Source organism: Diceros bicornis, chromosome 40, assembly GCF_020826845.1.
Source record: "Diceros bicornis minor isolate mBicDic1 chromosome 40, mDicBic1.mat.cur, whole genome shotgun sequence".
Lineage (NCBI taxonomy): Eukaryota > Metazoa > Chordata > Mammalia > Perissodactyla > Rhinocerotidae > Diceros > Diceros bicornis.
Window position 1 is genome coordinate 12,231,441 of NC_080779.1, and position 22,754 is coordinate 12,254,194.

The 22,754-nt window shown below is 42.6% G+C and overlaps 1 protein-coding gene and 1 long non-coding RNA gene across 5 annotated transcripts; one reads left to right on the plus strand and one right to left on the minus strand.

Annotated features, from left to right (window-relative positions):
- Window positions 1–3,109: 3,109 nt before the first annotated feature.
- Window positions 3,110–17,597, minus strand: CNOT11 (CCR4-NOT transcription complex subunit 11). 3 transcript variants are annotated; one of them, XM_058534448.1, is made up of 8 exons: window positions 16,949–17,596; window positions 13,866–14,030; window positions 12,320–12,358; window positions 10,278–10,430; window positions 8,361–8,563; window positions 6,619–6,821; window positions 4,334–4,430; window positions 3,110–4,252 (listed from the first exon to the last, which is right to left on the minus strand). In XM_058534448.1, exons 1-8 carry the CDS (start codon window positions 17,469–17,471, stop codon window positions 4,055–4,057), a joined length of 1,581 nt encoding a protein of 526 aa, XP_058390431.1. In that variant the 5' UTR covers window positions 17,472–17,596; the 3' UTR covers window positions 3,110–4,054. The 3 variants fall into 3 exon arrangements, with proteins under 3 accessions (XP_058390431.1, XP_058390432.1, XP_058390433.1); XM_058534449.1 differs by lacking the exon at window positions 12,320–12,358 and having other exon boundaries at window positions 16,949–17,594; XM_058534450.1 differs by lacking the exons at window positions 10,278–10,430; window positions 12,320–12,358 and having other exon boundaries at window positions 16,949–17,597.
- Window positions 10,381–14,057, plus strand: LOC131399863 (uncharacterized). 2 transcript variants are annotated; one of them, XR_009217256.1, is made up of 2 exons: window positions 10,381–10,786; window positions 13,670–14,057. It is a non-coding gene; the product is annotated as an uncharacterized LOC131399863 (long non-coding RNA). The 2 variants fall into 2 exon arrangements; XR_009217257.1 differs by lacking the exon at window positions 10,381–10,786 and adding an exon at window positions 12,175–12,440.
- Window positions 17,598–22,754: the final 5,157 nt, after the last annotated feature.

Genomic DNA, 22,754 nt, shown 5'->3' on the forward strand with positions numbered 1-22,754 from the left:
GGCATTCCCAAAGAGAGCTCAAATGTGTGAAGAAAAAATAATCAGTGAACCTTTGGACAACTTTGGGGCTTAAACGAGTAGTCAACACCTCTCTACATACTTTATGATATACTTGCTGAGTCAAGGACTGCTAGGATCATAAAAACAGTAATCGACTTCCAAGAATGCGTGTGTTCCCATTTGGATGAAATACCCAGTGTGACCAAATTCCCCAGTGAGGTAGCTTAGTTTGGCAACAGTCTCTTCAGCACATTAAAGTTTATTTGCTCAATGAAGGATGAGGTTAAATTAGTGCATATATACTAGTAACTAGAACTTGAGGTAGTTATATGTTTTAGTCAAAAGCAATGTCTTCGGGCTCACTGTAAACCCTACTTTGTGATTTATCCAGCACAGGATGCTGACCTGAATGAAAGCTAGTTTTGTGGTGTAACCTGTGTTGTGCTTCTGTGATGCAACAACCAGTTAGGAAAGCCACCTACACCTTTCCCAGTTGATGTAGTTTTTTTTTTTTTTTTTTTTTTTTTTTTTTTTTTTTTTGTGAGGGGATCAGCCCTGTGCTAACATCCGCCAATCCTCCTCTTTTTTTGCCGAGGAAGACGGCCCTGGGCTAACATCCGTGCCCATCCTCCTCCACTTTACATGGGACGCCGCCACAGCGTGGCCTGCCAAAGCAGTGCATCGGTGCGCGCCCGGGATCCGAACCAGCGAACCCCGGGCCGCCGCAGCGGAGCGCGCGCACCCAACCGCTTGCGCCACCGGGCCGGCTCCTGATGTAGTTTTTGAAGTTTTAAAAACACTTTTAAGCATTTCATTTTCAAAAATAATATGTGCATTATTAGTTATAAAAGTGAAATTTCTACAATGTCATAATCAGCCATGCAGCTAGAGATTTGCCCTCATTCTAACAACAAAGTATAAAATAAGTTGTAAATTTAAAAAAGTATTTGCATTACATTAATTTAATATTAACATGAGAATAAAAAGTCCATTCTTTTTGATGAGTTGTAGGCTTGTGTACTATGGGCTAATGAGAAACCTGAGAACACCAGGACTTTCTGTGCGCTGAATGCAGTTGTTGAACCACAGGATTACATAAGTACTTTTAGAAGCATCTTGGCAGGGGCCGGCCCGGTGGCGCAAGCGGTTAAGTGCGCGTGATCTGCTGCAGCGGCCCAGGGTTCACTGGTTCAGATCCTGGAGCATGCACTGATGCACTGCTTGGCAAGCCATGCTGTGGCACCGTCCCATATAAAGTGGAGGAAGATGAGCATGAATGTTAGCCCAGGGCCGTCTTCCTCAGCAAAAAAAGAGGAGGATTGGCAGATGTTAGCACAGGGCTGATCTTCCTCACAAAAAAAAAAAAAAACAAAAACAGCATTTAGGGATTTTCCTGATAAGAACAGTAGTGATTGCATAAAAGGAAAAGACAGCCCAGATAGAAAATGAAATCAGAAACGAGTCTTAGTAGAGAGTGGGAAGAATTTTAACAAATATGTAAAAAGTTCTTCCCATGCATTAATTTTCCAGATACCCTTAAAATGTCATCCCTTATCACTCAAAATACGTAAAAGAGGTATGTGATCCATCATTCTGCATGGGAATGTGAGTCATTACAAAATGTGTAAAACACTAGTACATGCTGCTTAAAATCGTATGGAAATGTACATGTACTCTATAAGAATAAAGAGATACCATTTCTTTAAAGTTTTTTAAATGAATAATAAATGCTGCTAAAGAGAATTATTTGAAATAGTTATAGAGTCCCAAATATTTTTTTGAAGTAACTTCTCTGAATTGTACCCTAAGATGTTACTCAGTGCTGTCTTCTTTTTAACAGGTAATATGAAGATATTAAAGCTAGAAATTGGAACTAGAAAATCCAGAGAATTCAAGATGTATTTTTTTAAATGACAGTTAAATTGAACTCATCTGATTACACTTAAAAGTTGATTGCACAGTTACTGAATCCCAGGATTATAGTTTATTTCAGGTAAACTTTCTTCTATTTTAAAAATTTTTACTGAAGAATCTGTTGCTAGTGTAAATGTAAATCTTGAATTTTTGTTTTTTAATATGTTCTCTAAATGTAACTATTCTTTGTAAGCTATTTAAAATAAATTTGAAAATCTTTCCTCTTTCAAGTGAATGCCAGTACTGTGATCTTGAAATGATTAGCAGCAGTCAGTCTTTATTGAGAGTCCACGTTTGCAAATTTGCCTACTCAAATGTGTCTGTAACCCCCAAATCAGTGTGCGCGGCGCTTCTGCAGTTGTCTGTGGACACCCAGAGTGGTACAAATTGTGAGTTGCCTGAAACACATGTTCCCAGTTGAGGTTGAACAGGAGGCTGCTCTGCCTTCTTGTTTCAGCTCTCAAACTGTCAACACCTGTCCTTTTCATGGTCTATTTAGTGTCACATGTTCTGAAATTTTGTGCTTTTTGTTGGTGATTTCATAGTTTGAAATGGCCCCTAAGCATAGTGCTGAAGTGTTTGTTGTCTACTGGTCCTAAGCACAAGCAGCCTGTGACGTGCCTGACAGAGAAAACACGCGTTAGATAGGCTTCTTCAGGCGTGAGCTCCCGTGCTGCTGGCCAGGTCAGTGTTACCAGAGCATCGGTAGGTCCCGGAGCCTAAGGTTGAGAGTGGCAGTGGCAGTGGCTGAAACTGCTATTCCAGAAAGTACATGAGTAAGTTCATGTTTCTTTTGCCAGTGCTAATATGCAAAACAGTGGTGCCCACTTGTAGGTGCTGAGAGAAATCAAGGTTATTGCCACTTGACGCGTCTGAAGGCACTCGTCTACTACATCAGCGTGGTCCTTATTTCCTTTAAGCAGGTGTTTATAAATCTCTTACTTTCATAATCACTAAGATATAAAATGTCTTCTAAATCTGGGAGAATAGCTCTTTCACCAGTATTACAAGTTGGAACTTGTACTCATCTTAAAACCCCTAGGCTTGGTTTCCTTGAATTTTTGCTCAGGGCTGGATTGAAAGGCAATTCCTGTTGAACCGATTTCCCCATAAAGAATATGCTTTGAAAAATACCTCAGTAAATGAGAAATTTTTCATGATATTATCAAGTAAAAAAATACATCAGATAACAGAGTTCATAAAAAAGAACTTTAATTTAAGGCACTGTTCAAAGTTAAATGAGGGATAACAGCCCACACGATGCCCCTTGCTCTCCTCCTCAGACAGGTCACCTGCCCTACCACAGGCAGGAGGGTACAGATCCCACTCAGCAAGCAATTTTACATGACAGTTCCTCAGTGATATTACCTCCCAAAGCACTGACTGATGTTTTTCCTTAAAACAACAAAAAAATGACTATCATTTTAGACTACTAACAGAACTAATGAACATCTCAAGAGAAAAAACAGAAAACTATACCAGCTATTATAGCCTCAAAAAAGGTTTCTAAGAGTCCCCATGTTTATAAGAGACCCAAGAAATGCATTTATCGTGTTGTCTATTAAGTCTTCATAACAAGAAAGGATAAAGTTACATGTATGTCCTTGGTTCAAACTGTGCTTAATGAGCAGTTAAGAGCTATGCACATAAATGGGTTCAAGGATCAAATCCCTGTTCGCCACTTGATGATTCAAAACACTTAAGTGACTTCCCCTCAAGGGCAATACAGTAAATTCTTAAGATGGTCTTCATTCACTCATTAAATACTACTTTTAACATTGGAAGCTTAGGAAAACTGGATTCTTCACTTATCAGAAGCCCATAACTTGTGTTTTAAACAAAAACAGGCACTTTGCTCTTTAGTGCTCAAGACCTCATCTCCTTTTTTGCAATAACTTTTTTTAGGATAACCATTCTTCCTATGGATAATCATCAGCAAGACACCTTTGTGACATATTTTTCCAAGTTCTCACCAGAAACTCATCTAAAGGAAAAAGTCATCCAGGAAAGCAAAACTGCTTTAAGTAGATAAAGTGTTGTTTATATGCATTAGACTAAGCAATCCACTCAGGGTTTTAACAGTTTTACAAATGCAATCACAGTACAGCTGAACAATGAGTGGGGTGGTTCTGATGAGGTATTACTTTGACATTTTGGTCTCAGAAGGCGTTTCCCCAGTATCCAATGTCTTCAACAACCGGAAAAGGCCAGCAGCTTCTCTTATCCTACTGAATTCAATACAGAATGCCTGCACTTCTATAAACAAGTCCTGCACATTGATAATTTTGTTACGGATCAAGGATTGGAGAAAGACACACACAAGACGCACCAAACGATTCTGAAAAAGAAAAAACAAGTTTTAGTGTGTCCATTTTCTTGGCAGGTATTCATCAAATTTACAGAAATTTCTATTACTTACCTGCATATATTTATCCTTAATTTGTTCACAAGTAGAGATGCAATTTGATATATAAAGGTGAATAAATTCAGGAGGTAGATCAACAGCTGTAGTCAGTCTGTTTCATAAAGTTAGAAAGTTAGGGCTGTTAATTTACTTGCTAACATTAAAAAACACAACCATAAAATATAAAATTTCTTTTGATCATTTAGTGAAAACTTCTGGTATATGATCCAATTACCTAGTTTTAAATATACTTATGCAAATAAACCTAAGAGCCATACCCTTGTTAATAAATGACACTTCCATTTTTAAGTCTATACTTAGCATTACACATTATAATTACTCATTAAGCAATTATTTTTTTTGAGCACCATGTCCTTGTTCTTCGTTGAATCATAATTCATAGTTACTGTCTTCCAAGTTCTAATAACCTTGACAATTATTCTATTGATTTAAGTAACATTTACTAAATCTTGATTACACATAAATGCTATGCAAAGCAGTGTGTCTGAAGGAAGGTGTAAGTTCAGTAACTGAATAGTACAATATGTAACTAAATGCTAAAATGAGGTGTTTGTAAAAAGAGTTAAGTGAAAAGACTTGGGAAAAAAGTCTTAAAAGGGCAAGTTACTTACAATGAAACCTGAGAAGTGTTCCTTATAACTAAGTAAATAGTCTGAGTAAAGTTTGGAATCAGGGATTAGCATGGCATATTCAGGAACACGGCAGGAAAGACCTGGCTGGAATGTAACAAAAGGCATGGTGGCGTATCAGAGTCCGTTTAGAGTCTTGAAGGGGGAGGCTGGTATTTTCTAAAGGAGTCTGTGGAATGTTTTACGGAAAACAAAGGTGGGGTGGGAATTTCAGATTAAGGTATGCTAGACTAAGTATACAGTATGAACTTCCAAAAGGATTCTAAACGTATTTGACTATAGAACTTTTGTCCATAAGGCACTCAGGAGCTAGTGCTCCAAGGAAACACTGCCATGGGCTGCTGCAGTCTTGAGATTTGTGTGTGTCGTCAAGTCTGTTTCACACTGAAGGGTAATGCACTGTGATAGGTGCTGGGGGTGGGGAGGCGCAGACCTTGTTCTTGAACTTATTCTCAGTAAAGAATAATATTGATAAAAACAGGCAGTTATTCTTGGACTAACTGCCAAATGTCTGGTAAGACAATAACTGCTCCCAGAATGCAGTGAAGGGGAAGAGGTGAGCACTCCGCGCCCGGTCAGTCCAGGGGACTGGAGCGGGACGCAGCCCTGAAAGAACAGAGTCTAACAGAGGGGGAAGGCTTGACAAGGAGAGGGCAGAAATGGAGTAGCGTATTTTCAACAAGCGGCTAACCAGTTTTGCCAGTGACAGAAATCAAGTTGAAAACCTCACACTTCCTCCCTCTCCCACCCCAAAAAGCACACACTCTGCTGTGCACACTTGCCATCACTTGGTTTCCAGCTAGACTTTCTTTCACTGGTTGATTAACTTAAAAAGACATAGTCTAGTGCAACTTCAAGTAGGTTAAAAAAATATATAATTCCCAACTTAGAAATGAACATTCAAAAAATGTGCTCTAATTGAAATTCAGTTGCCTGGCACCCAGAATGGATTTCCCCAGTTAGCAGAAGGACCATATAATTGAGCGCCCAAAACAGGACACCACAGGAAAGGGAGTCCACAATAAGCCTAAACTGGGACTACTTCAGGCAAACCTAGACATATGGCCACCCTATATATAAACAGCCTAATACAACAGCAGGCTCCCAAGCCTATTAAATTCATAATTTACCTAAAATGTATCTGTAAGGAAAATAATATGAAATGGGAAAACATGTAGAGAGCACATCAAGAAGGGAATGCATTATGTTTCCCTGACAGTCAGTGACAAGTCAGGAGACTGAGAGTTAAGAGAGGTTGAGAGAAGAGTCAAGGACTTCTAGGATGACATTCCCAGAATTCTCTCAGCTCTTAAGACTCATACTTTCCCATGATATAGCTGTTAGTCACTAAGAAAAAATAATGTAATATCTGTGTTTGTGCAAAGAACATACAACTACACATAGGGAAATAAATTTCAGCAATTAAGTTTCATTTATGCTTCTATTAATGCTAAATATTTGAAATCCTACTCTCCAAGTTCTTACTAGTGATGCTAAATCAGATGCAGTGAACACTATAGCTCAGAATATTTAAAGGGTTTTCTCAGGCTAACAATATCAGGAAAATAAAAACTGTTGCTAGTTTTTCCCTCCTGGCCATTTAATCAGGATCTATAGAACCCCCTCATTTGATCGAGTACAGAAACTTACCGATTTACAACTTCCATTGAATGTAAAGACATGTCCATATTGACCAGGACCGAAAAATACTCAGTGATCTGGCTCGACTGCATTAACTTCAGCAACATTTCTATGGCGACTAGAGGGTTGTTTTCCACTAGGTCAGGAAGTTTGGCTGGAGTGAGGCCAATATGATAAACAAGTTTGGGGTCTTTTTCCAACTCACCAAGGAGCTAAACACAGTCAAATTTTTAAAAAGAAAAAGAGAGAGCTTCTTGAGTCAAATTAGAAATTTTCTTTCCTGCATACAAAAACAAGTATTTTATACAAAAAGCTATAAAATTATCTGCATTGAACCAACTTCATAAATTTCCCCCTCAAACCCATGATCATCATGTCTTGATATTTTTTATTTTACATTTGAACTGTAAAGATATTAAAATGTAAACACCTTCAAGACAGCTTATAAATAAATATGCTCTTGATTCCTCCTGGGCATTAAACCAGACTCAATATTGTCTGGTTGGAGACAGTCTTTTCTGGGTTGTAACAATATCGTCCTTAAGTCCTTTGTAGGTTTTCTGTCACCTGTTATAACCAAAAATAATCTTTTTTTTTGGGTAAGGAAGATTGACCCTGAGCTAACATCTGTGTCAGTCTTCCTCTATTTTGTATGTGAGATGCCGCCACAGCATGGCTTGATGAGTAGTGTGTAGGTCCATGCCCGGGATCTGAACCCTCGAACGCCAGGCCGCGCAAACTTAACCACTACGCCACCAGGCCAGCCCCCACCAAAAATAATCTTAATTACTAACTAGTTCTCCCAAAAGCACAGACTGGAGAGAAATGAGGAACATCAGGAAGAGTAGCCCAGCCCAGCCGCAGGTGCAGAACAGAAATATCTGAGCAGGGAGCAGGGGGAAGAGGGAGCTCTGACCACACTCACCAGTTTCGCAGTGTTTTAGCTCAACTCACACTCACACTATGTGATCCAAATTGGTATCCTCAAAAACAAATTTTTTCTGCCAAATAAGTCCTTTTTCTTTTAAATTTTCTATGCTCTTTCCCCTCTCTACTGGTATGTACCACTGTGGACTATATTTCAGGATGGTCTAGTAAGCAAAGTGAACTACAAACATAGCTATTACTTGACTTTGAAAATAATATTTTTGGTGGTAAACTGGATTGGAGATGTCAGTATCTCCTGATAAGTTCTAATGTGAAGGTATGTAAATTGAATAAAATTCACCAACCGGAAACCACCCACAGGTGTCCCTGCGTTTCCCCTAGGGGAGTCTTATAGTTGGGAAGTGGGGACTATTTTGAATCTCAGATCCACCACTAACCAGCTGTGTGATGGAAGCTAGTTTACTTTCCCTGGGCCTCATTTTCCTCCTCCATAAAATGTTAATAATTCCACTTACCCTCAGCAGAGTGGCTGTCCAGCTCACGTGTAACAGTGTACGCAACGTGCCCAGCTAGCACATGGCAGGAGCAAAGTGCCAAAGTGAGACCCATCCTATCCCTCCTCTCCCAGAGGCAAAGTGATCCCAACAAGAGTTGGTACATCTTTAGTCATCAGACTTCTTGCTCCACCAGAGTGGGAGGGGCAGAACAAAGCTTCAGAGATCCAAAAGACTTTGGATCTCAGAAACTTCCTACTGCTGGCTGATGCTGACAAGATCATTTTACTGTGTCATTTATCACTATGAAAAACAAAAAGAAACACTTGATGGATTAAAGATAAGAAAATGTTTACAATAAATACATACCTGTGTTTGTTGAGGAGAAGATAAGGGGCTTTTGAAGGCTTTGGCCATTATTCGCTTGATCTCTACACCAGTGCTATTCTTAACACACATGGATTTATCCCACTGAATCACATGGTCAGGCTCTGTCGGATTTAGCCAAGCCAGCTCATCCTCACAGATGTGGAGGGGTGGTGGCGGACGAATAAACTCTGGCCGAAAATGGCCTGTAATGAGAGCAGTAATATTTGACTGCTTCTATCAGTAAGCTAACACCTACACACTTGTATACATCTCACAGGTATTTCACTTAATGATGTACACTAATACCTCTTTTACTAAGGATAATGCGATAAAACCCTGAAGACTTCAAAATGAGAAGCAAAAATGATATAGAAAGTCAGGGTTTTAGTCAGAATACAAACAAGAAAATGAAACACTGGTAAAAGATTATTATGCCAGAGACCAAATCTATCTATTTTTGGAGAGGAGAGGAAAGCATTACCACAATCTGACAACTCGAATTCAAGCATGGTCACCACTCATAGCAAAAGGACACAACTTACTATATTGGTGACAGTCTTTTGATGGGAAAAATGAAATACTATTTAATCTCACTCATCCTATTCTTAGTTACCACTATTTTATTCACTATGATTTGTACTAGTTTTATCTTTGCATCTTATAACCTTGAAATGGCAGGGGGAAAAAAGTATGGTTCACTTTTGACATTCTCAAATGAATCTGGAGACTTGCATAAATCCCTAAATTCACAAATGCCATATTCACTTTCATAAAACAGTAAAAATATAACAGGAAAATGAAGTGACTCAACTTAATACCTCAACTATTTTATAAAACAAGATTGATCCTTAAGTTATAAACCCACTAAAATAAACGCTGGCTAGGACTTCTGCTGAACAAATTTCACGCCTCACTTTGGTTTCCACAAGGGCCTAAGAGGGCTGATTCCTGTCATGGAACCTCACCCGTGCCAAATCTGAGGTTATACTCTAGTTTATTGAAAATGTTTTCTGGCTAAGAATCATCCCTTTCTCTTAAACTACACTCTCTCTTCACTTATATCACCAGAACTAGCATCTGAATCTCTTTTCAGACCATTAACAGATTCAGACCATTTACAGAAAGAAAGTTTTTAATATTTCACGAGAAGTACTATTATGTGATCCCGTTCCTGTGAGGCAGGAGGCCTGGTGTTCAGCTGGCTCACTCACCATCCGGTTGATTTGCTTTCCACAGACCTTTCTGGTGGCCCTTGCAAGTCCAAGTTGTCCCTGAGCAAGTATTAAATAAAACCACATGTGCCACAGACCTTCAGACACACCTGTGACTGGCTGAGACTTCAAATATTAAACCCATTTATGTCAAAGATCTACTGTAAATGGCATAAAAAGTCAGTGTAAGTTTTAAACTCATGGTGACACTATAATCTGGAGAACATGTTCTTATCCCTAAGCAGAGAGCATGCTTTCATCATTAAAACCACATAGAAGCCTATAAAACCAAAAGATGCAGCCAAAGTATTTCAAGTTCAATAGGTGTTTTCTTTGAATTAAAGTAAATTAAGAGCTCTAAGTAAAACTTTCCAATGGAGAAGGTGATGGTAATATGATTAAAAAAGAGGTATAAAACAAAAAGGTAATAAGCTACAAAAATAGACTCCTTTCAGCAATATCAGAGAAGATATATATCTTCATGTATGCTAATGATAGGTGTATAATAAAAAACTTGGTATGTAATTTTACTAGAGAAGAAACTTTTACTGAGCATCTCTACTATGTTCTAGACCCTATACTAGGAAGTTTCTCATTAAATTCAAGTTTAAGGAGCAACAAAAATAACATGATGTTTCAGAAAACCAAAAAGTTTCAGGGGATGCTGCTAAAATAAAACCAAGAGTATAAAATTATATATACTTACTTTCAATAGGTGGCTTTGGTCCACTGACTAAAGCTTCCGTGATCTGAGAGGCAACTGAGCTGTCAAATCCAGAATTAGAAGAGTCCGGGTCTGGGTCACTGAGAATACTAGGGAAGCTAGCCTTACTCTGGGTTGGCAATTCAGACTGGCGTTCTGAAAAAGGTTAGAATAGGACACATTTTAAAACTGCAGGCACCACAGGACACTGGAAAGACCAGCTACTAACTGGAGACAGCTGTCTGCAGTACATAGAAAAAACGGCCAGTCAGAATATGTATATTTTTTTCAAAACACCTACAAATCAATTTAAAAAAATAGGAAAAAGTGGGCTAATGCCTTCAACAGGCATTTTATTTTAAAAAAAGCTTGAATGGCCAATAAACATCTGAAAAGTTGTTCAATCCTATTAGGAACCAGGGAAAAATCAATTAAAACACAAGATTCGATGACACACCAGAGGGGCAAATATTAACAAGCTTGACCTTATCAGATGCAGAGGAGGACGGCAGGTAAGTCACACACTGCTAATGGGAATGAAAAATAGCACAGCAACTTTGGAAAACAATTTGCCATTACCTAGTAAAGTTTTACATGTGCTTATCTTTCGATTTGGAAGAAACACTTTCACATGTGTGTCAGGAGAATGTGCAAGAATGTTCACAGCAACACTGTGTCCATGACAGTAGACTGGAAAAAGGACTTGGTGTTCCACTGGATGAATATACCACAACAGCAGTGAAAAGCAGCCACTACAGTTACACGTCATCACACGGATTCAGCTCACAAATAACGCCCAACAGAAAAAAGTACCAAAAAAACCAGAGTATGATTCCATATAATATAAACTTGAAAAATATGCAAAGTTAAACTATAGGCACGCACAGGAGGGAGCGCTATCAAGTGTATCGTGAATGATTATCACAAAAGCCAGGTTAGTGATGGGGGCTGGAGGTAGCAACTGGAAGAAACACACAGGGACCCCTAAGTGCTGAAAATATTCCATTTCTTAACATGGATGGTGGTTGCTCCAGGTTCACTTTATTATAACTCCTTAAAATGTACATGCATGTTTTATGAAGTACCATATTTCAGATTTTGTAATTTTAAAAGCACAGATGACTAAATTCCCAATTACTCAAAGAGCTACCAAAGTCAATAAAAGACCATCAATCCAAGGGAAAAATGGCCAGAGACATATGAAAGATACCTTAGACATATGACAAGATGTTCAACTTCATTCATTTAATAGGAAAAACACTAATTAAAATTATCCCAAGATGCCATTTTTTCATCTCAAATTGCTGAAGTACAAAAAGTTGGAAAACATACTATTGACCAAGATGTAGGAAAAATTTTTAAATTGGCACATTGTGTGATCAACTAGTAAGTGTAGGGGTTGGGCAGCAATTTTTAATAAAACCTCTGAAATGAACACTGTCATTGTTAATATGGTAAAATTCTGCCCCTTACAGTTACTTATGTTTAATTTGTCTGCTTGTTTTTAAAGTTAAGAAAAGGCAACTGCATCATCCATACATACACCTTTGGTCCATGGAGCCCACTGTAAGACACCTGAATTTCAGGCCTCTGCACAGATGATCTGTGTAGCTAGCTCCAGAGAAGACAGGTGTACTTAGTTGTCTGTTTTGTTTTGTTTTTGTTTTTGTTTTGCGAGGAAGATCGGCCCTGAGCTAACATCCATGCCAATCCTCCTCTTTTTGCTGAGGACTACTGGCCCTGGGCTAACATCCGTGCCCATCTTCTTCCACTTTATGCGGGAGGCCGCCTCAGCATGGCCTGACAAGCGGTGCGTCGGTGCGCAGCCGGGATCCGAATCCGGGCCGCCAGCAGCTGAGCGCGCGCTCAACCACTATGCCACGGGGCGGCCCCTACTTAGTTGTTTTTGTTTGTTTGTTTGTTTGCACTTGTGAAAATGAGTAGGTTGGGACACCTTCAGTCCGGGTGGGGACAGCAAGCTCAGCCACTGTGTCAGGCTTCTCCATCCTAACTCCCGTCACCCATGCCCTCTGAGCTTCACACACCTGAGAACTTCCTCACAGGCTGACTCCAGTCATCACAAGCTGAAAGAGAGGTCAGATTTTGAAAACAAATTTACCGAAGACAAAGCTAGAACCCTCAGAATATACAGGGCTGCTGAGTAAGGTGATTGAAATTGCCTACCACCTCCGGAATCCAATTTTCATACTACCTTTGGTTAAGGAAATAATCATTTTATTTCTGTTAATAGACTGTTATCCGGCACTAGTGGCTAATAAGTACTTTTGTGTACCTCCAACCTTAAAAGTCTTAAAAAGATTTCTCTTGGTTTCAGAAAATAACCATTGTTATTACCCAGTAGTTAAAAAGTGAGGTTCAGAATGCTCCACGGGAAAAGTAGTTTACTGAAAGATGTCACCTTCTATAAGAAGCCAAATGTCTCAGGTGCATGAAGCCTAAGAAGGATGGGGCACTATCAAAATTGATCCTGCACCTCACTTAATCATGAGGTCAAGGGTTCAAAAATCTGGCTCTATATTAGAATTTCCCTAATGAATCATTCTCAAGTGATAAGACCCAGGCATCTGTATGTTTGATTAGAGCAGGTGAGCACAAGCTGCCTTGTCCTATCCTTCAGGACTCAGAGGCTTTCTCTGACCACCCAGTTCAAGACGGTCCCTCTAGTATTTTCTGTCATGACAAACTTTTGCTTCAAGAGCACCTATTGGGGCCAGCCCCATGGCACAGTGGTTAAGTGCACGCACTCCGCTGCTGGCAACCTAGGGTTCAGATCCCAGGCACACACTGACGCACTGCTTGTCAAGCCATGCTGTGGTGGCGTCCCACATAAACTAGAGGAAGATGGGCACGGATGTTAGCTCAGGGCCAGTCTTCCTCAGCAAAAAGAGGAGGACTGGCATGCATGTTAGCTCAGGACTGATCTTCCTCACAAAAAAAAAAAAAAAAAGAGCACCTATTCACTTGCCTGTGTGTGTGTAATGCAGAACGTGCCAAAACAAGGTTGAAACAGAAGAACAAAGTGGAAGTCTCACACTTCCTGATTTCAAAACTTACTACAAAGCTACCGTAATCGAAAGTGTGGTACTGGACTAAAGGCAGACATATAGACCAATGATATAGAATAGAGCCCAGAAATAAACATCTGGTCAAACGATTTTCAACGAGGGCGCCAAGAGCACACTGTTTTGGCTCTTCAGGGTCCTTGAGATTCCATGTGAATTTTATGATGAGTTTTTCTATTTCTGCAAAACACATTGTTGGGATTTTGACAGGAATGGCGTTGAATCTGTAAAATGCTTTAAGTAGAATTGACATCAAGAAAATTTTTTGAAACAAACTAAATTTTATCCACCATTCTTTTTATATTGGAAAAGCAATCAATTCAAGTGAAAACTCAAAATGAATTTATACGCCATATTAGCAAGGATCCAGTACTGAAGCTATGTTTTCCATAGAAGATACTAAGCTGTTAGCAGTTACAAAGACCTTAAAATTTAAGTGGGGTACCTCAAGAAAAAAAAGGTCTAACGCTACCACACAAGAAGGCCCGAACCACCGATTCCTCCTTACCAGCCAAGGCTAGCTGAAGCCCACTAATGTCCACAGACTGGCCCATGTTTCCGACGTCCATCAACGCAATCTGTCGAGGTGTCTTTTTGAAGAGTTCTCTCGGGGGTGCCAGCATCAGCTGGGAAAGAAAAAACTTTTCTGGTGGAGTTATAGGAGGTAAAAATCCTGTAAATAAAAATGTATAACGATTTCTCCAATGGTTATTTTTAAAAATTAACTTGAATATGGTAAAATTAACATTTGCTACTTGCCATCTCAACTCATATTTTTAAAGACAAAATTATAATTAAATTTTAGTTAACCAAATATATACATTTATGAAAATGTAATTAATGGTCATTTGAAATTCTATGATTTGTGGCAATATCATTGAAATTTATGGTTTTTGTAACTATTGAGAATTTTGTTTTCTAACATGCCTCAATTCTGCAAAGGCTAAAGCTTACATATGCAAGCAAAAACACAACTACGGCACTCAGAAACGCTGGTCTGTCTGTCTGCTGCTACCAGCAACTGTGTACAAGTTGAAGAGACAAGGAAGCAATCACCAGTAATGCAAATACACTTCACGTACCTGCTCCAGTGCACAGGGCAGCTAAACATTCCCACAGTGCTGAATGTTGCTTCCCTTTTGTCAACAAGGGAGCTCAACAAGCTTCACCCATCCAACAGCAGCAATACCACCAGACTCCCTTCCCTCATGTCCAACCGCACCACCCTCCCTGCCCCCAACTACAGGACAGCCTTCCTGATTTCCCCAGCTCCCAGTTTTGACTCCGGCCTAGTTTTGACCCACAGTCCAGACTCCCACTTACTATTTAATCATATTTCTAGGTACAAATCTGCTCATGTTACTTAACCTGTTAACACAGAATTAAACCCAAACTTCTGCACCATTATAAGGCTCTTCATAATCTGGTTCTGACCCACTGTCCTAATCCCATCTCTTGAACTCCCCTCCAATCCATGTATCCTACACTCCAGTTGCACAAAATCTCTCAGCTTCTCTGATTCCTGATTTCTAAACATCCAATACACCCAGTTCTTTAAGAATAAAGGAAATAGGGGCCAGCCCGGTGGCGCAGTGGTTAAGTTTGCGCGTTCTGCTTCGGCAGCCCAGGGTTCAACGGTTCGGATCCTGGATGCGGACCTACTCGCCGCTCATCATGCCATGCTGAGGCAGCGTCCCACATAGAAGGACCTACAACTAAGATATACAACTATATACTGGGGGGCTTTGGGGAGAAAAAAAGAAAAAAAAAACAGAATAAAAGAAATAAAGGGCCACATCCTTCCCAAACCACCCCCCATCTCTAATCAACATCCACCAAAAACATCACTCCCTCTGAGAATCTCGCAAGCTATGCAGGTAGACGTTCCTCTGTGCTCCCAAGCATTCTGAGACACCTACTACATACAGCCCTTACCACACTGCATCCTATGTTTACGCCTCCCCAACCAGAACACAAGCTTCTTGAGAGCTGAGAAGCCATCTTATTTATTTCCAGATACATTCTCAACTCTGGCTCTGCGTTAGAATCATCTGAAAAACTTATTAAAAATATACCCATTATATGCTCACCCTACACGTACAGTATCATAAGCCTTGGCATTGATACTCCCTTGGCTGTGTATTTCAGCACTGTCCCTACCTTTAATAAAAGTAATGATAATAATGGGTAACATTCATCATAGATACTTTTATTCCTCATAATAACTCTACCAGCTAAGAATTATCATCTGCATTTTACAGATGAAGAAACTGAGACACAGGTAAAATAACCAATCCATGGATTCCTTCTCTGGCAAATTTGTGTTTACAATGCAGTCTATGGACTACATCTGGGTATAGACTCCTTGCATTTGAAAGCGACATTATATGTCCTTTTCCTAACCTGTCCTTCAGAATTCAAAGGGTCCTCTGACCTAAATCCCACACTGTCCCCATCCTCTGGTAAGGGCACCCCAGGGTGGTAGGTTTTGACCACTCATACACATGCTGCATTCCCTTTCTGGGCATTCTCAAACTTCCTGAAAGCCAGGTTCAGTACTTGTACCCTAAGGGCATCTCATCCAACACAAAGGTTGCCCCTTTGATAAGAGCAATGCAGAAAACCAAAGAGAAAACGCTTTAGATCCAGAGGGGATGCCAGGCAGAACACCAGCCGGCTTATAATGTAGAAGCCCTCCTGCGCTGCGAAAAACTCCGCTATTAACTCAAAATCCGCTACCTTAACCTTTGACTCCTTGTATAGCAGCCCCTACCCATAGAGTGACCTGCCCTTTTACCCACTGGTTAAGTACTGTAAGATCAAGCTGTTTCCCACCTCCGCCTGCTTCCTCTACAACACTGGTCCTTGTCTAAGTCTTCTAGGTACATTTATCCCTCATCACCATCGCCTCTGTGCCTTTCTCCCCTCCTGGCTGCAAGTCTTCTCCTCAAGTCACGTCTCACATAGTATCTCTTGCTTGAGTTCAAAAGAAAAAGAAAGGGAGCCTCGGACGGAACCCACTGATCAGATCTTACCAGTGCTGTATTTGACATAACGTCCAGTAGTCATGCGTTTTCTAATCTAAGCGGTGAACGAGACTACCTTCTATCCTCTGCCCCCATCACATTATCCAAGTATACCTAGCAGCCCAACAAAGGTGGCTGCAAAGTCCTTAACCGCTATTTAATGTGTATTTCCGTCCAACAACTTCTTCGGGTTCTGAATAACGACTTCTATTTACTCCTCTGAGACTGAAAAGCAGGGGCAGATCCACTGTGTCATCAGCTACAATTTTACACACCTCAGACGGGCTTTACAAGCAAGAGCTGTATTTGAAGCACTAAAAATGTCAAGCCCCACACTGAGCTACATGATTTCACGGTCTGTACCGTTGCGAGGAATAATTTTCGGTGCCATGAATTGATCGTTAAGCTCCCATTTCTCCACACTTGGTAGTGTCGAGGGGGCGGATTTCAAAAGGAGATAATTTCACTTGCGGGTGCATTCCCAAAAGCGCAGGTGGAAAACTGGTGACTCCAAGTCTCCCCACCGCGCACCGGGCGGGGGCAGGGCGGCGCGCCCCCGGCGTACCTGAGAGCGGGGGCCGGTCGGGCTCCTGGCCGCCGCGGGCGGGCGGGGCGGGGTTGAGCAGGTGCGCGAAGCTGGCGGCGAAGGGGTTGGCGGCGAGCGGCTCGGTGCGGTACATCTCCCAGAGCAGGTAGAGCGCGGTGAGGCGCTGCGCCGCGCTGGGCAGCAGGTCCGGCTGCTGCAGCAGCATGACGAGCACCGAGCCCAGGCGGAAGTGGTCAGCCTTGCTGAAGTAGTGGTGGAAGGCGGTGGACAGGCCCTCGAAGGTGCTGCCGCCGCCCGCCTCCTCCGAGATGATGCTCAGCAGGCTCGAGAGCTCCTTCGGGGTCAGGCTCATCCTGCCCGCCGGGCCCCCGGGGCCGCCACTCCCCGGCCCGGGCCCGCCTGCTCCGCCTCTGCCGCCGCCGCCCGAGCCGGAGCCCCCCGGGCCGCTCCTGGACGTCGACCCCGCCGCTTCCCGGGCCCCCCTTTGCTCCCCGGCGGTGAGAAGCCGGCCAAACGCCGCGCTCACACCGCCGCCGGGCATCAAACTCCTTCCCGTCCTGCTTCCCGGCCGAAGTGGCCCTGCCGCCGGCTCGCGCCGTCCCCGCGGCCGTAAAGCGCGCTGTGACACGACAGCGTCGCAAACAAAACACGCCGGGAAGCCAGACGGCCGCGGAAGAGAGGGACGGCGCGGAGCGAGGCCAGGGAGAGGATCGGCGGCGCTGGGTGGGCGGGGCGAAGCGGCCGGAAGTGGAGGCGGGGCCTGCAGGAGGGGCGGGAGCCGCCGGCAGGGGTTTGGGCGCGCGCGGAGGAAGACCCGCGTGGCAGCCGGGCGCGGGGGGTGCGTCTGCGCCTGTGCGAGGGAAAGAGGACGGCTCGTGAGCCCCCGGGGCACTGCCTGGTACCAAACGGTCCCAAATGCGGGCTTCATTGTTGTCGGGAGAAATGCACCTTAGATTCTAATAGCTCCCTTAATGTACCGCACATGACTATTTATGGTAAAAAATTTTTAAATGCAAATAACTGAAGACACCATCCTTTCTCATAACCCAAGTTAATTCCCAGTCTTACAATCGTTTTTGCGGAAATGGAGTCATATTGTACGAGAGCTTTTGTACACGGTTATTTTTAAGGAGATTTCGGGGAAATTTTTCCAATAAATATTCACTTATAAAACTGTTGTGCGACTTTTGACTTAGCCTGCCCTGGGGCGCTGATCCTGGGTGTCGGCGGCGCGTGGGCACCCTCCGGGGAGCCTTTAAAAATGCTGGTGCCGGGCCCCTGCCCCGGAGATGATGGCTCAGGTATTAGGAAACAAAAAACAGAAACCCTTTCCCAGGTGACTCTAATGTGCTCTCGGGGCTGAGAACGGCCGAGTGACGTCTCCCACACCTGCCCAGCTCCTAGCTAGACCTCCAGAAACGTGCCCACAGGGCAGGCCTGGGAATTCCGCCCTGCGCTCAACAATGGTGGCAGTTCAAGAATTATCTAGTTAAGCGCCACCTTAATTCTAAAGTAAAAGTGAAGGAAGAGAAATTGCCAATTAGCTTGAAAGTACTCTCATTTTATTGTTTACTATAGTAAAAAAACTGTCTTGTGTTTGAACTGTTAAAGTACAAAAATTCAATCTAGTAAATTTACAGATCTAATTGGCTTTATCCAGTGAGTCATGAATCAGGCAGCATCCCATCTAGCAAGTAGAAAGGAGCTCCAAGGACTTGGACAACAATGGAAGGTTTTTGTGTGTGCATGAGAAAGATCAGCCCTGAGCTAACATCCATGCCAATCCTCCTCTGTTTTTGCTGAGGAGGACTGGCCCGGAGCTAGCATCGGTGCCCATCTTCCTCCACTTTATGTGGGACGCTGCCACAGCATGGCCCAACAAGCGATGTATTGGTGTGCTCCTGGGATCCAAACCGGGGCCACCAGCAGCGGAGCGAGAGCACTTAACAGCTGCATCACTAGGCTGGTCCCTGGAAGGTTTTTATAGGCAGAATGAGGGTGAGACCAAGAGTAGATCATTTCAGGCAAGGTTACTGACAAGAGATTTTCGCATATTGAGGTATATGGGGTAAGTATTCAGGTTTAAAACTGGTTTGGCTTGAACTAAAGAAGCCTGACTTCTGGCCTATCAAACATGCATTGTAGATCTGCTTAACCATTAGGGAATGCACTCTCTTTTCGCCCTGAGCTAACATCCGTTGCCAATCCTCTTTTTTTTTTTTTGCTTGAGAAAGATTAGCCCTGAGCTAACATCTGTGCCAGTCTTCCTCTATTTTGTGTGTGGGTCACCACCACAGCATGGCTGATGAGTGGTGTAGGTCCATGTCCGTGATCCAAACCCAAGAAACTGGGCCCCTGAAGCGGAGCGAACCGAACTTAACTACTAGGCCACGGGGCAGCCCCAAGAATGCATTCTCTTAAGATAAGAATGCATACTACTCCTCCTACGCTGTGTGGGTAACAGCTGTATTAGACTATTTCCCAACATCAGAGTCATGTTGACCTGCTAATTTGCAACTAAATACATCTTTGAAACTTTGGTGAATATGTATCTTGGGTGTGTTTAATGTATGTGCTTTGTTCTCAAAAGGTATAAGACTGGACTGAAAACCATGCTTCTCTGGAACATTTTCTTCCTTTTTGGAAACTGCCTTCCCAGATTATAATCCTCACCCTGCCTCAAGTAAAACTCACCCTGTCTCTCTTATCTATAGAATGGTTATTGGTTATTTTGCCTGAACATCACCTTCCCTTAGAGGAAGGCAAGAGGCCTTATCAGGCAGATTACCTCACTAGTGTTGATCAGGAAATTCCAGACCAGTTGGTTTAAATTTCCATTCCTGGGAGAGGCTGAAACTGTATTTAGGTTAGGTATTAAGTCTTGGTGGTACTTAACACAAGTGCCTCTATTTTGGGCCTGTTATTTCTTTTCAACAGAGCCATTTTACATTGTGAGGTCTGTTTGTTACAGCAATTAGCCTACATGAATAGGTTTTACTTTTTTTCAAGATGTTTCAAAATATTTGAACATTATATTTACCCCTCCCCCCAAAAAAGAACTAAATACTTTTCTTCCTATAGGAGCATTTTCAAAATTAAGATGATATCTGGGGGCTGGCCTGGTGAGGTAGCTGTTAAGTTCATGAGCTCTGCTTCGGTGGCCCAGGGGTTGAGAGTTTGGATCCTGGGCACGGACCTACTTACCGCTCGTCAAGCCATGCTGAGGCAGCGTTCCACATAGAGCAACTAGAAGGATGTACAACTATGACATACAACTATCTGCTGGGGCTTTGGGGAGAAAAAAGGGGGAAAAAAGGAGGCAGATTGGCAACAGATGTTAGCCTAGGGCCAATCTTCCTCAAAAAAAACAAAAAAAGATTTCCAGACTTCCTACATGTTCCCTGAAAACAACTCTCAGGCCTTGCATTAGTTTCCTGGTAACAAGTAACTGTTACCAAACCAAGGTCATTTTTGCCTGTCACCCAGAAAACCAATTGCCGAGACAACGAGATTACAGCAGAGAGAGAGTTTTAATCACAAGGCAGCCAAGTGAGGAGGTGGGAGAACAAGTCTTAAATCTGCTGCCCTGAAAACGGAGATTCAGGGATATTTATGGGGGCAAGTTGGTCTGAAAAGTGGAGATACATGGTTGGAGGTGAGGAGAGGCGAGGTAATTGATGATCTGCACAAGTGTAGTCAAACTTCAGGCTTCTTCATAGGATACATGTTCACATAATGGTGGCATTAGCATGATCCGAGGGTGGAATTTTTAGCTTGTTGACATCAAAAGGTCACTTATCAGACGTCTGCTCAGGCCCAGTTGGTGGGTTGGTGGTCTCAACCGGCTTGAAGTGGACAAGGGGTTCTAATTCCTGAAAAACAGCTCAAACATCCATTACCATGGTGACCCAGGTGCTAGAGAGATGTTATCTATAGGAACCTAATGGGAGTCAGATAGCGTATTGCCTAAACAGCAGTTAACAATGGACCGGTGAACAACTAAAAGCTATAATCAGTAATTACAAAACAAAACTTTAGTTACTAGCTACCTAATCATCAATGGCTAACTGTTTACTGGTTTCATAACCACAAACTAGGTGGCTTAACACAACAGAAATTTGTTATCTCACAGTTCTGGAGGCTAAAAGTCAGAAATGAAGGTGTCAGCAGAGCCATGTTCCCTCTAAAGACTCCAGGGAAGAATCCTGCCTTGTATCCTCCCAGCTTCTGATGGTTGCCAGCAGTCTCTGGCATCCCTTGGCTTATGTAGCTGCACCATTCCGATCTCTGCCTCTGCAGTTACATGGCCTTCTTCCTGGTAGAGCTGGGTACCTGAGGGTTACTGTAGATATTCAATAAGAACATGATTGCTTTTTCACCTTGTTCCCAACACAGACATAGATGAATCTTGTCAATTTGCAGTTTTCTTGTTTAACTTGAGGGGTGACTTGGGTGGAGAGGATTTGAGAGCTTGTTTTGCAGAAGAAAGAGAACGCCTCCTGGGAAGTTGTGATCACCAGATGGCCAGCCCCCAGCAGCCCTTGCAGATTGCCCAGGGGCTTATCAGGAGTGACCCCTTTGTTTCTCTGAAGCTCCCCCTGTCAAGCCCTTTAGCTCTATAAAACCCCCCTGCTTTTTGCTCTGGTGAAGGCAGATTTGAGACAGCCCGTGCTCCCACCTTCTCGTCTTGGCCAACTTGAACAGAGCCTTTCTCTGTCTCCAAGCACCAATGTCTCGGTGTTTGGCTTTCTGTGCCTTGGGCACACAAACTTGAGATTAAGAGGTTCAGTATCACCTGTGTGTCTGTGTTTCACGTGGCCTTCTTATAAGGATACTAGTCCTTGGATTTAGGGCCCACCTACTCCAGTATGACCTCATCTTAATAATTACATCTGCAAAGACTGCCTCACTAAATAAGGTCACATTCTGAGGTTCCAGCTATACATGAGTTTTGGGGAGGCATGATTCAATCCAATAGAGGCCCTAAGCTATCCTGAGCATATGTCTTGGTAGTTCTCCTTCACAACCCCCTCATCTCTGCCTTTTGACTCTCCACCAGCATTTGGGCATTTAATTTGGTATGGTTTAATTTAATATGGTTTTGAAACAGGCAAACAGCCATTGATGATTAAGCAGCTAGTAACTACGGGGGATTGGAGTTTGCCACCTCAAAATATGTCTCTACCTGAATGATATTTTGACCCCCACCCCCACTAAGTGACCAAAGGAGTTTGGGCTGGGAGGCCCGCCCCCAGAAAAGGCCATTACTATAGATATCTCCAGGTACCTGGGTGGGTCGTGCTAAGCCCATTCTTAGTTCTAGTTACCCTTTATGAGAGACATTTACATTTGTAAAGAAAATCTCCGTTTGTAAAGTTATCTTCTTCCCTGAACCAGGAAGAAGCGGGGAATGGCCTTACCTAGAAACTTATCAGAATGGAAGGCGAGGACTTAAATCTGCACGATAAACTTACTCATTCTTAACTGTGCTGTTTGGGCAATATGCTATCTGACTCCCACCAGGTTCCTAGAGATGACATCTCCCTGGAGCCTGGGTCACCACGGTAATGGGTGTTTGAGATATTTTTTTCAGGAACTAACCCCTTGTCCACTTCTGGCCGGATTGAGACCACGAACCCATCAATTGGGCCCTTTTGATGGCAAGAGGTTGGAACTCTACCCTCAGGGCATGCTAATGCCGCCATTCTGTGAACATGTGTCCTACGGAGACATGAAGCCTGACTACGCTTGGGCAGATCATCAATTACCTCATCTCCCCTCAGCTCCAATCATTTCAGACCACCCTGCCCCCTTCTCCATAAAC